We start from the raw sequence: 13464 nt of genomic DNA, 5'->3' as shown, positions 1-13464 counted from the left end.
TCTTATCGGGTACGGACATATAGTTCTATTTGAGCAAAAGCCAACGCCAGGCACCGCAGCTCACGCTTCCTGCGACAAACTAGTCCGGCCGGCGCTGTTCGCTTCACTCAAACGCTCCATATGTCTCATGAACAAGCACCTGATGTGCATGGAAATCTATTTCACGACTGATATGAGCAAGAGAGAATGGCCTCACGCTTCCTCGGACAACCCGTTCGAGCCGCTCAACTGGCCCGCCTGTTGCGCCTGCTGCTGCTGCATGCTTCTCCTCGCTGTCTGCCTCTCCTCGAGCTCTTCCAGCACCTTAGCCGGATCATCCACCACAAACCCGTGTCCAAACGTGTGCCTGAACATGTTGCCCGGATCCACGCTCCTCTTGATCTCCAACAGCCGCTTGAAGTTGTCCAGACCGTACGCCCCGATCACGCGATCCATACGCTCCGACCTGCCCAAGAAGCACGGGTAGGGTCCACCTACGCTCACCTTGTCCACCACCTCGTTCAACCACCGCTCGACGCTCTCGATGCACGTCCTGTCTTCCTCCTTGCCGCTCCACTGTTGCAGCGATCCCACCGTAAACTTGGCAGCGCGCGCTTCCGGACAAATGCACGTCTCGTCCGCCGCACTGTCCTCCACAGCTCCGCCCATCAGCTCGAACAACCACACCGCTCTGCTCCCCAGTCCTTGGAAATTGCGCACGCTCTTGGCGATCACATCGTCCGTCAACGTCGAGATCAAATCTCCGCGCACCATCCACCTCCTTCCCGTTCCACCCTTGAGCACCTTAGCAACCCCGTCCTGCTGCGACAGGAAACTTCGCTCCTCGACATCCTTCAACAACAGCCGCTCGCCCGTCCAGCTACTGATAGCCTGCACGAGCGCCTCGCCATCCGACTTGGGACCCAAGTAACACACTTGAATCACAATCACATGTGACGTCTTGCTCGGCCCTGCAGTGAGGATCAGGTTGGTGTAAAACTTTCGTGGAAGCCCCGCTTTCAGGCAGTCGCGCCAGTGCCGAATCAACGAGCTCGCCGTTGCAGGGTTGAGCGGGTAGATCAGGTTGCCCGAGTACACCGACGGCACCGGATATGCCTTGGCAGTGAGCCGCGTGACGATACCGAAACACGGCGCTGCACCCCTGACCGCCCACCACAGATCCCGATCCCGCTGCGTCTTGGTCTTTGACTCTTCGTTGAGCGTCACGATGCTGCCGTCGGCTAGGACCATCTCTACCTCGACAATATTGTCCAGCGAAAGGCCGTACGCCCTCGTCAGGTAGCCGAATCCACCTGTCGTCATGGCGGTGGATCCGACAGGATATGCCGAGACGGGCACATGGTAAGGCACGCCATTGACGACCAGTGGAGGGCAGACATCCGACTGCTCTACTTGCCTGCCTTTGCCTTTAGCCTTCTCATCCTGAGCAGCCAGAAAGTTGCCCTCGCGTCCCGCCCGATCGGTGAAGGCGTCCAGACCGCGAATGCCCACTCCTGGTCCGAAACTTGCCAGGGCGTACCGGTCTTCGTACAGACCAGGGGGCAGGATGGCCGAAGCTACGTTGTGATAACCCTCGGGCCGAGCGTCGAACACGTACGGATTGCTAGCGTCCTGTGGCTGGGGCGTCGGAGAAGGCGAGCCGTACTTTTGCAATGGCGAAGGGATGAAGCGCGGCAGGTTCGAGTTGGCGTCGTTGTTGACATCCGAGTTGACCGCCCACGTGCCCGAAGGCCAAGCGTCTTGCAGATCGCTGAGCGTTGATGCACCAAAGTAACCCGATCCATTCGTACGACCCGTCTCCAGCTCGCTGGACGATCCTTCGTTTGACGAGGAGCGAGAGCTACGAGACGTGGCTCGTGTAGCCGCGAGTGCCTCGGGACTCGCTGCGAACGCTGTCGAGTCCCAGGGCAAGGAGCCAGGAATGGCCGAGACGCTCGAGATGCCAGCATCCGCGCCATCGCTTCGCCAGACGAAGCCACCCTCGGGCAGCTTGAGCCTCTCTCCCAGCGTGCCCGATGGCGGGCGATGGTGTCGATGCCATCGCAGATGCTCCGCGCTCGCGTTGGTGTCCCAATCATCAGGAGTTCGACTGTCGGCCATATCGCGTCGGCGTCGACTCGAATCCGAAGCGGATCCAGACCCTGAGCCAGAGACGGAGCGCGCGGATCGGCGTTGCTGTGTCGCGGACATGGCCTCGCTCTCGGGCAGAAGGATCGTCGACGGACGCTTGAAAGGCATCCTCTCGTCGCCTACGCCGTCAGTGGTGACGCCCTCGTCAGCACCACCGTCTGCCTTGCCATCCACATGGTTTCCGCCGGTGCCGGAAGACTTGCCGGTAGACTGCTTGGACGCCGAAGTGAGGCTCGAGGCGAGATGAGACGAGCTTGTGCCGCCAGTGGAACCGGAATTGCTGCCGCTGGGCGAATCAGAAGCGTTGCCGGACAAGTCAAGCTGGCGGTCGACCCACGCCCTGGCGGGAACGGGTGCGGCGCGTGTGAGAGATGAAGAGGATCCAGAGCCGGAGTCAAAGGCCGAGCCAGAAGTGGGAAACAGCGGTGCAGAGTCACGGGGCTCGGAGGCGTTGAGGAAGTCGCTTCTTGTCGCGGCGACGCTGCGAGAATTGCTCCCGCCACTTGAGGACTGCATGCGATCTGATCTGGAGCCGTGCTGCTGAGCATGTTGCGCTTGTTGGTCGGAATTGTGAGAGCTTGCATAGGAGCTCTCGCTGTCGGCGTCTGCGCCGCTTTCGTGGCTTTGACCCTGCTGCATGGGTTGCGGTTTGATGTCGGCTTCCTCGGGTGGCACGAGCGAGTCGGCCCTGCGCTTGGCTGCGGAGGCGGCGGCGCCGCCCACGCTTGCGACGTCAGAGGAGCCAACGAAAGCTTGGTCCGACTCGCGAGCTTTGCGCTTGAGAGCATTCGTGACGGCATCTTGTGGATCGATGTCTTCAGATTCGCTTTTGGGCATGTCAGTCTTGGTGGCCTGGTCCTGAATAGGAGTGGCCAATGGGTTGTGAATCTGCTGCGTGACTTGTCGGTCTGCCGCGCTGACCGAGTCGCTGTGGAATGTGATCGAGTCTGCGTCTGTATGAGCAGTGATGGGATCAATGGCAGTCGATGCGGACGAAGCAGGCGGCGCCAGCCCGAGGCTGGGGATGGGTTGTGACGACGACGGGTTGGACGACGATGAAGAGGCATCATCGGAGCCGTTGGCGCACATGCCCGTTGGATGATAGGTGGCAGCCGGACCAACAGCGGGCACTGTCAAGGGCGAAGAATCAGGATCGTGCATGTCTGATGCTCCGTCGGCAGCCGACCGCTTGGGCACCACCAATTTGACATCGTCCATCAAGGAAGTGTCGATGACGACCTCGCCCTGAATAGCCCAGCCAGCAGTTGCAAATCCACCCGACTTGACGGAGGGTGACAGAAAGTGTAGGTTGCAGAATTTGACGACGGTCGAAATGTCATGAACGTCGAGGGGGATGGCGACCATCCAGCCACCAAGAGGAGCAGCATCGTTGAAGATGGTGATGCTCTTTGCAAATACAGGTTCGCCGCGAATGGCGAGCTGGCCGCGAAAGTTGGAGGCAGCGAGCTGCGCTCGAAGCGATTCGAAGCGGGCGTATTTCTGCCGTACCTCGTCCTTGGTCAAAGGAGTTGGCTCGGGGATGTCGTAGGGCGGGATGCGAGTTGTCATGATGAATTGTGGTCACAGCGCAAGGAAGGAGCGGAGTAGCCGAGGAGATGTGAAAGGGCCGAGAAGTCCTGCGTGTGCAGAATGGTGCTGCAGGACGATTGGCGAGGGTGATTGGAGGGCCTGCAGGCCGTGATACGGCCAGACGCGAGCCCAAGGCTGTGATCGAAAGGGATGGTGGATATGCAGCGGCCGGCGCTAGAGCAGGCAGAGTTGATGCGAGAGGATCGGAGCAACGCCGACGACAGAATGTTGCGCGGCGAGAGAGCAACGACCGAAGCCGGAGCCGAGTTCGAGTTCGAGTTCGAGTTCGAGTTCGAGTTCGAGTTCGGTGTGGGACCGAAAAGGCGATCGATTCGGAACAAGGCGAGCAGGTAGAGTGGGACGAGGCTTGAGAGCGAGCGAGTCTCGAGGGATGTCCGGAAAGATGGCTGCAGAATAGAAGAGCGGGTGTTGAGATGGTAGTGTTCCGACGATCGATTGTCGCCCGGGTCGCTGCTCACCGATGGGGCTAGAAGTGGGTCGGCGATGAGGCGAGTTGGACGCAGGAGACGTGGGCTTTATGCGACTGTGCACGCCAGCTTGGATACCCTCTGCAAGGCCCGGGGCGGCGACAAAGTGCTTGAGCGACGTCGATACTTTCGAACAAGATGTAGGGAGGGATGATGTGGTGCAACAAGAAACCTTGAAACAGGCAAACTTGCTGTTCGGACTGCGATACGAAGGATGCGCTGCTCGTGTCGGTGTGTTGCTGATTGGTTGGCTAGTGGAGACGACACAGTCAGGTGCAGCGTAAAGATGAAATTTCATGAAAGGCCAGACCGCACAAAGAGGTCTCGCCTTTGAGGTAGCCGTCGCTCTTAGCGGGTCAAGTCGACCCTGGCTCGGCTGGCTCTAGCTGACTGACTGTCGGCAAGCCACAGATGATCAGTATTTCAGCCAGGTTTCAAGAGAAAGTCGAGCACGAATTGAACTCAAACTTCGCTGTCGGGCGTCGAGCATCGGGATCGTGACCCAAACGGCGGATTTTCGCGGATGAGTGAGGAGCGAGCAGCCACCGATCGGCTTGGATCCGGTCTGCTCGTTTCCGGCTCGTCAGAATCGTATGCCCAATCTCGTAATCGCACAGCTCGAAACGCTTTTCAAATTTCAGCCTTATTTTCCCGGTATCCACATGTATCTTTCGGTCTAACATCTCTCTTTGAATGTCATATGTAGCTTTAACAAAGACAGAATTCAAGCATCGAATAGGGCTTGGCAGGTCGCACAGACGTGGACGACAACGAACGTGTGTGTGTTTCACCGCGCCAGCGAGAACAACCTTTCTTCTCGGCGAGATCGTCACGACCTCATCATCATCATCGTCGTCAGCGAGTCGTTCAGTCCTGTACCTTTCCGCTCCGATACTTGGTCTGGATCGGTGAAAGCTACAAGTGCAGCGTACACCTCAGCGCCTGCCGATCACTGGCTGATCTATCTGGCGTCACCCTTTCGCGCCCGGTGCGCAATCCCAAACCAAAAGCCGTGCCCACCATGGCCTCGACACCCACATCACCATCAGCAACGATGTCACGTCTGCTCACCATGTGCCTCTCGCTCCTTCTCACCCTGCTCGCCCTCCTTTCCCCCACATCAGCCTCATCCCAAAACATCCAGATGCGCGAAATGGACTCGGACGCCATCGTCCCCCTCCGCTCCCACTCGCTCTACGCACCCTACGTCGACTCCAACCTCCAAAACAAGTTCTGGGACTTTGGCGCCGACGCCATCGTCGACACCAACAAGCACATCCGTCTCACACAGGATCGCACCTCCCAGACCGGCTGGCTCTGGTCGCGTCTTCCGCTCACCGCCGACAACTTTGAGATCGTGTTCGAGTTCAAGATCGACGGACACGCGTCGCACGTCGCTGGCGATGGCATGGCTGTGTGGCTTGCGCAGGAGAGGGCCAAGCCAGGACCGGTGTTTGGTTCGGTCAACTACTTTACCGGGTTGGGGTTGTTCTTCGACACGTATCCGAACTCGAGGCATCCCTATTCGTTCCCACGCATCTCGTTGATGAACGGAAACGGTGTAGAGGCGTACGAGAACGACAAGGATGGTGCTAGGCAGGAAGTCGCTGGATGTTCGATCGATTACAGAAACGCCAAGGTGGCTACCAAGGGTAAACTGGTCCACGTCAAGGACGTGTATACCGAGCTGTTGGTTCATCACACCGAATGGGATCATTGGGAATCCTGCTTCAAGCTCGACAACATCACTCTACCCACAAACCCCTACCTCGGCTTCTCAGCTTTGACGGGAGACGTCTCGGACAACCACGACGTCGTCTCCATCACCACCAGCAACATCGTCTACCGAAACCGCACACCGCAGCAGTTAAGGGAAGAGAGGATCCGTCATTTCCCCGAAAAGTTCGGCGTCAAACCAAAGAAGAAGGGATGGTCCTTCGGTGGCAACACCAAGGGTTACTCGAGCGACGTTTCGAGCAGCAGCAGCAAGAGCGGTCGTGGAGCTGGACGAGGAGGATTCGTTGGCTTTGTCAAGGGTGTGTTTGGGTTCATCTTTTTCCTGATCAAGTGGGGGTTGATTTTGGCTGCGGTAGGAGCGTTGGGGATGTTGGCGTGGCAGTATCAGAAGAGGCAGAACATGAAGCGTTTCTGAATGCGCAGGTGGAAGGAGGTTCTTCTTCACAAAAAGGTCTCATTTGTACAGCGTTGCAGTGTCGAACGCAATTCATTCTGCAAATATCAAATTACATCGTCACTTCCTCGTATGCAGGTGTCAAGCTATCGACACTGTCCCGACGAGGATCACCCTTCAGAGCTGACCCAGCTGTTTCTCCACCAGCTCACGCAACGTGTCCAAATTTACCGCCAGCGGCTTGTTCGTCAACGCCACGCCTTTCCCCATTCTACCACCTGAAAACTGGACGCTGAGCAAGCTCGGTTGAGCAAAGCTGCACGTGCACACCAACCTGTTCCCCGCCACCCGCGCACCACCACTCTGCGTAGCGACGAAGATCTTGGCGTGTCCCTTGAGTGCGGACAGTGCGGTTTGATCGGGGGACGTGTAGATCGAATGGATGTTGGCTGCATTCCTCTCGGTGTTCGGCGTGGTGGGGTAAGGGTGGGATGCGGTTGCGTCGAACATCTGAGCTAGTGTCGAGGTGAGGTGTGCCAGGCTCGCCGAACCACCGGCTGTGGATGGGACGGTCAGGGGAATGAGTTGGATGGAAACCTTCAGTCCACGCTGAAGCGCTTTCTCCTGAACATCCCGTAGCACGCTACCCAGACGGTGGACGAAGGACCAGTAGTGAAGTCCAACCAGAACGGGACCCACCGAGTCGAGCTTGCACAACGCAGCGCTGGTCGAACGACCCCCCGCGCCGACCCCGCCTTTCCCGCCGGTCGCAGCCTCGGTCTTACTCGCTGCACTTGCCTCCGCCGATCCTGCGGCGTTGGACTTTTTCGGCACGGATAGTGCAGCAGCCTTGATCGCAGCTGCACGCGCAGCCGCATCTGCTTTCCTCGCTTCGTGTGTTGCGCTGACGAAGGCGTGGTACTTGCGAAGCGGTCCCATCCGCAGGAATGCTAGTAGCAGCGCTGCGTGCGGCGCGTACCTTGCTTCCCTGCTCGGCTCCCCGGCTTCCTTTTGAGACGAATCCTCCGTTGGACCATCGTCTTTGCCAGTAGGTACCAGCTCGACCACACAATCCAACCTCTTGGTCAACACGATCCGCACCGAGCTCGACGTCAACCTCACCCCAAACGTCGGAGGCAACAACCTCGCCTGCGCCACGACATCCCCGAAAACCAATTCGTCGGTCGCCTCTCGTGACGCTTGTTGCAGCTCCTGATCCAGTACGTGCCCAAGTGCCACCGGTGCTGCCTCTTGCTTTGAGGGGATGGGATCGGAGGACCATTCGATTCGATCGTCTTGCTGATGCTTTCCGTCGGATGAAGGAGGCCATAGAACGAACCTGACTCGGAGACGACGATGCATTCGATCCGGGAAGACGAGTTTGCGTTTGACCTCTTCGGCTGTCAACCCAGCGGGATCGCTGGGGTTGCTGGGTAGGTCGGCCCAGTAGGCGAGACTTCGCCTGCGCAGCTCGATCGGCGCTTCGGGGAGGCCGAATCCGATCCACGCGTCGCGCGCACCTTCTTCCTTGACTTTGCCATCCGATGTAATGATGGGTGTTCCGAAGCCTTGCAATCCAGCCGCTGTCGCCTTTTCCCTTTTTCCCTCCTTCCGCTTCACATCCTTCTTCTTGCTCTTCACCTCCTTCCCTTCTCCTGACTCTCCACCTTCCACCACCTCACCATCTTCCTCATCATCTCCCCCCGCTACCCCAAACCTCTCAACATCCAACAACGGCCTTCCAGGTGTAACCCCCCATCCTCTCCCATACAACCCAATCAACCCCCTCCACCTCTCCCTATTCGCCCCCTGTCCGCTCCTCAACTCCCCCGCTGCCGCACTCAGCAGCTCCGCCGCACTCTCCATCGCCTTCCTCTTGGTCTCCAGCACAATCTTGAACTCCTTCAACTGGTTTTCTCTGTACCCCGGCGCAGACTCTTGCTCTTTGGAGGCCTGTTTCAGCGCATACTCTGCCGAGGTCGGATCCACATCGAAGTCCTCTTCCTCGTCTTCCTCTTCCTTCTCCTTCTTCCGGGTAGTATTAGGGTTGAGGGAGGTCCGCGAGAGGGATATGGCTAGCGGATCGAGGATGAACTCTTCTTCCGCCTTTTGAGCGTTGAGATGACCGAATATCCCCAGAGGTGCCTTCGTCACAGCTGGTGTGACGGCCGCGGTGGTGGAGCCCGATCGTGCAGATTGTCCGGAAACACTCGGTGCTGGCGAACCCATCTTTCCCCCACCCCCGCCTGCCAGTGTATTGCTGGGTATCGTGGAACGATGTTGTTTGATCAACATTCCGAGCAGTTGATGTGCATGGATCGAATTGAAGTGTGCCACGTCGAGGTTGCCGAGTACGGTGTTGCGTAGCTTGACGAACTCGCTTTCCGCAATGGTTCCTCCGATCTTCTCATTCCCTCCGCGCGTCAGCTCATCCTGTTGTTCGAGAGCAGGACGAGGTGAATCGTCATCGCCACTGCTCGAGGACGAGGGGGAGTGTGGACGTTTCGCGAGCAAAGAAGATGTTTGGAAGCGCGAAAAGTCTCCTCGTTCACTCCATAGGCGAAGCACGTCTTCGCTGAGCTGGGCGGCGGCGGGTTTGCGCGGTTGGAAGATGTTGGTTCCGGAGGGGGTGATGTCGTGCAACGCGGGTTCGCGGTCGAACATATCCAGCGACGAAGGGTGATGGGTTTGAGTGGGTTGAGGAGTGTGGTAGATGTGGACCGGTTCGATGGTGAGCGGCACCTCGGGGGTGGTCGATGGTCCCGCGATCGAGGATGACGGTCCAGACATGGTGGTGACGGGGTAATTGGGGTGATGAATCCGGAGGTGCCAGAGGTTGCTAAGAGTGCTGCATCATCGGTCCGCTTTGTGTGTGTCTTCCAGCCAGTGTCTAGTGATTTACGAAGCGAATGTAGACCCGCCCGGTCCAGACGCTCGAGGGTGTCGGTAGGAACTTAGGGTCCAGCGATGGCGATGATGGTGTGCAAGAGCTATGACATTCTATGCCTGTCAATCTGTGCTTTGCTTCTTCTCAACTGTCCGTGCGACCCATAATAAAAATAAAAACATTTAATTAAAACATTTCTGGCCCACCTCCTCCAAAAAAACAACTCGCACCATTTCACTCTAGACTCACACATCGCGACCACACATGCTACATTCTTCTAGATGGCACTCACATGAGAGCATCCTTTGATCCAAAGTCGGGGCATCTATTGATCCCATCTAAGCCCACTCGCCAGCGCCACTCGACACTAACTCCTTCACCTCCTCATCCGCCACCCTCCTCTCCCACGTCCTCCTCACCTCGTGCAGTCCAAAGCTGACGCCCGCGATCATCGCCAAAAACACCAAGTCCGCCAACGCCAACCCCGTCGTCTGGAAAACTCCCTGCAGCGGTGGGAAGTACACCATCGCCAACTGAGCCACCAACGAGATGCTCACCGTTAAACCCAACATCCTATTCGCTCCGATCGGAGTATACAATCCACGATTCTGAACCGCAGATACCAGATCCAAAAACACGAAGCAGGTGAACGTCATCGTCGAATCCCTTTGATCTGCTATCCTCGCACCTGGCTTCATCTCGAACGTGTGTATGCCGTCGGGTGAGGTGGGCACTTCGATGTCGACGGGAACGAGCTCGTGGATGTAGATGTACAGCGTTCCCAACACCACCATTGTTGCGCTGAATGCGATGCGGTACAGAAGCCTTTTGTTGAGCACCGGAGCATTCTTGGCACGCGGCGGTCGTGACATGACGCTCTTCCTGTCCACCGGATCCACACCTAAGCTCTGGCTCGGCGGTCCATCCATGAGGATGTTGATGAAGAGGATCTGCATCGCATTGAGAGGCAACTTGAGTCGAAACGCTGTACTCAAGGTGATCAACGTCAACGCTGCAACCGCAGTGGACAGCTGGAACGAGAGGAAGTTTTGGATGTTGTAAAAGATCCCTTTACCTTCTTCGACAGCCGCGAGGATGGTGGCAAAGTTGTCGTCGACCAGAATCACGTCCGCCGCTTCTTTGGCTACATCCGTGCCTCCTCTGCCCATACTGATTCCGATGTCGGCCATCTTGAGCGCAGGTGCATCGTTCACACCGTCTCCCGTCATGGCTACAACGGCACCGCTGGATTGCAGCGCCGAGATGATCGACATCTTGTGCCGAGGTGTAGTGCGTGCGAACACTGAGATCGAGGGGATGCGTTCCTGCAACTGCCGTTCGGTCAGCGCATCAATCTGACGCCCGGTCAGGACGGATGATGTCGACGAAGCGGAGGATGACAAAATTCCGAGCTGCTTGGCCATGGCTACAGCAGTGACCTCCGAGTCGCCGGTGATCATGACCACTTGGACACCGCCACGTGCAAGCGAAGCGATGGCTTCCTTGACTCCAGGTCGTGGAGGATCTTGCATGGCTTGCAGACCCGAAAAGGTCAATGTGCGCTGTTCCAGACTGCCGCTCGAACCTGATGCAAATCCCACCACACGCAACCCTTGGCTCGAAAGCTTCTCGGCTGCTTGCGTTATCCGCCCTCTCGACGCTTCGTCCAGTCGTTGCGGCGATCCGTCTGCGCCCAACACTGTACTGCTCTTGGCCAGCACCACCTCGAAAGCACCCTTGACGTACACTGCTTCAGCTGTGCCAGCACCTGTTGTGCTCAGCACGCCAGTCACCGCCATGAACTTGCTCTCTGAATCGAAAGCGACCTCCGAGCTCCGCTTGAAGTAGGGTCTTTGGTCTTCCAATCCAAACACCTTGAGGATGTTGACCAAGGCGACGTCGGTCGCTTGCCCCACGTTGGTGCCCAGCTCGTTCCTGTGCGAGTTGTTGCACAGGTTCCCTGTTAGCAGCAGCCTCGAAAGCGCTTGCGTGTGCCTGTGAGACATGTGCTGAGCCACATCGACAATGTCGTCCTCGGCGGTCCAGCATTTTGTGACCGTCATTTCGTTGGTCGTCAGCGTGCCCGTCTTGTCTGAGCAGACGACTGAGACCGAACCGAGCGTCTCGACAGAGGGAAGCTTCTTGACGATGGCCTTGCGATGTGACATGCGCAGTACACCCAGCGCGAGCGTGACGGTGACGACGATGGGGAGGCCTTCTGGGATGGCAGCGACGGCGAGCGAAACGCCGATGGTGAACATCTCGAGCCACGGTCGTCGTTGCCATACACCCATGAGACAGATGACGGCGATGACGGCAAAGCTGATGATGCTGAGCTTCTTGGCGAGCTCGTCCATGCTGAGCTGGAGTGGGGTGCGCTTTTCGACGACTTCATCGACCATGCTGAAGATCATGCCAAACTCGGTGGTGGCACCGATGCCGACGACGATGCCTTTGCCGTGACCGGACTTGACCAGAGTACCCATGAAGGCGATGTTCTCGCGTTCGTTGATGGATGTTGTGGAGTGTGCGACATCGTCATGGGTGCCGTTGGCGGCCGCGTGTCCATTGGCGTTGGACCCGTTGGCACTGCCATTTGCGGCAGTTTCGCCTGCTGCTCGAGGCACTATATCCGCATGCTTTCGTCTGGGCTTGATCTCCCCTGTCAAAGTGCTCTCGTCCACCTCGAGCGAGACACATTCGCAGATCCTCACATCGGCTGGTATCCTATCACCGGTGCTGAACGTGACCACGTCGCCGGGAACCAGCTCGTTGGCGAGCACGCTTGAGTTGACGCCATCACGGACGAGGTGGCAGTAGTGAGGCACCAGCTTGTTGAGCGCCTCGAGCGACTTTTCAGACTTTTGCTCCTGGTAGAAAGCGACGCTGATGACGATGACGATGGCGATGGTGATGCTGACGGCGTCATCGATCTGGCCGATGAGCAAGCTGACTGCAGCACTGCCGAGGAGCAGGAGGATGAGCGGCTCTTGGAACTGCGCGAGGAACTTTTTCCAGGGCTCGTCTCCTGCACGGACGGCGAACTCGTTGTATCCGCCCGCCTCTCTACGCGCCTCGTGGACCAGGAGCGGTGAGAGACCGGTGTCGAGCGAGGGACAGTGCAAGCTCTCGAGACATTGCTGCACCGAGAGGTGTGTGTAGTGAGCTGATGCTGAGACGCTCGACGAGGGCGCTGAAGAGTGGTGAAGGTCGATCGATGCTGCTGGACGAAAGGAAGCGTCCGATGCGTTTGGCTTGTGACCCGTGGCACGATGCGGTGGGTATGCGATGTGACCTGATGCAGCGCCGACGTAAGGCTCGTCCGGGTTTGCCTTGCGGAGCGTGGTGCTGAACGCAAACTGATCTGGTGGTGGTAGTTGCGATGTGGACGGTGGTATTGGCGCTGTTTGTATGTCGTATTCCGATGTGGGTACAGAGCGGTACCGGTTGGCGGCAGCCATGATGGGTGAGCGTAGCTTGGCGCTGTTGGTGCCACTAGCTGCTATGGAGGATACACCGTTACCCAGACGGCTATGTCAGCATTGTCTGCGATGCCAAATGATATGGAACCAGGTGTTGCTGCTGCAAAGATTTTAAGAGAAGGACGAGAAGAAAGCCGAAGTCAAGGTGCCAAGTCTGAGTTGCATGTGCATGTCGCGTCTCGATTCCAAAGTCCGTGCCTTTCCAACACATCACACGCCAACGCCAGCGCCAGAACACGCGCTCTGCCATTCCGGTGGACCGGAATCAGCCAGGAAAATCCGAGCTTATTTAGCAAACGTGGCATCGCCGCCTCAAATCCTATTCTTGGCGCTTCATCTCTTTCAGGGCGACGAGCATCGATCTTGGCTGCTAATATACACACATTCGATGCTCCATGGTCATCTGCACCGATCAGACTTCAGGCTCGATGGATGCACGGATGAGATTCACAGATAGGATAGAAATGTGACTACATGATCTGTGTTTTTGGCAATGGCTGGCTAAAAGTACAAAAGGTCTTTGGAAACTGAGAAAATCGAAAATGGAGGACAGAAAATGGACAGCGAATGAATGGCGTCGAGGCTGCTGTGAGAACGTTCAAGGTGATACAGTAGATGTAATCCCTTCTGCCAGTGGATGAAAGCGATGCATGTTACCAAGCGAACGTCTACTGTACGGTATGTGAGAGCAGATCTGCAGACCGGACACCAGCGGGCATCCATGGCGGTGCAGATGGTGCCGAATGAGCAGATGCA

At 57.5% G+C, this 13464-nt stretch overlaps 5 protein-coding genes across 5 annotated transcripts; 2 read left to right on the top strand and 3 right to left on the bottom strand.

The window, feature by feature from the left end:
• Positions 1-192: 192 nt before the first annotated feature.
• Positions 193-3699, bottom strand: PHSY_003644 (hypothetical protein; the record flags this gene model as incomplete). The annotated part of the gene is made up of 1 exon (XM_012334262.1): positions 193-3699. One exon carries the CDS (start codon positions 3697-3699, stop codon positions 193-195), a length of 3507 nt encoding a protein of 1168 aa, XP_012189652.1.
• A 171-nt stretch (positions 3700-3870) lies between these two features.
• Positions 3871-4074, top strand: PHSY_003643 (hypothetical protein; the record flags this gene model as incomplete). The annotated part of the gene is made up of 1 exon (XM_012334261.1): positions 3871-4074. The coding sequence occupies one exon, from the start codon at positions 3871-3873 to the stop codon at positions 4072-4074; it is 204 nt and encodes a 67-aa protein (XP_012189651.1).
• A 1278-nt stretch (positions 4075-5352) lies between these two features.
• Positions 5353-6360, top strand: PHSY_003642 (lectin; the record flags this gene model as incomplete). The annotated part of the gene is made up of 1 exon (XM_012334260.1): positions 5353-6360. The coding sequence occupies one exon, from the start codon at positions 5353-5355 to the stop codon at positions 6358-6360; it is 1008 nt and encodes a 335-aa protein (XP_012189650.1).
• A 156-nt stretch (positions 6361-6516) lies between these two features.
• On the bottom strand, positions 6517-9129 carry PHSY_003641 (hypothetical protein; the record flags this gene model as incomplete). Its single annotated transcript, XM_012334259.1, has 1 exon — positions 6517-9129. The coding sequence occupies one exon, from the start codon at positions 9127-9129 to the stop codon at positions 6517-6519; it is 2613 nt and encodes an 870-aa protein (XP_012189649.1).
• Positions 9130-9564: 435 nt separating this feature from the next.
• On the bottom strand, positions 9565-12687 carry PHSY_003640 (hypothetical protein; the record flags this gene model as incomplete). Its single annotated transcript, XM_012334258.1, has 1 exon — positions 9565-12687. One exon carries the CDS (start codon positions 12685-12687, stop codon positions 9565-9567), a length of 3123 nt encoding a protein of 1040 aa, XP_012189648.1.
• Between the last annotated feature and the right edge of the window lie 777 nt (positions 12688-13464).

The sequence above is a fragment of the Pseudozyma hubeiensis genome, assembly GCF_000403515.1.
Source record: "Pseudozyma hubeiensis SY62 DNA, scaffold: PHS37, whole genome shotgun sequence".
NCBI classification, from domain to species: domain Eukaryota; kingdom Fungi; phylum Basidiomycota; class Ustilaginomycetes; order Ustilaginales; family Ustilaginaceae; genus Pseudozyma; species Pseudozyma hubeiensis.
This window is presented reverse-complemented; position numbering and strand designations above follow the sequence as displayed.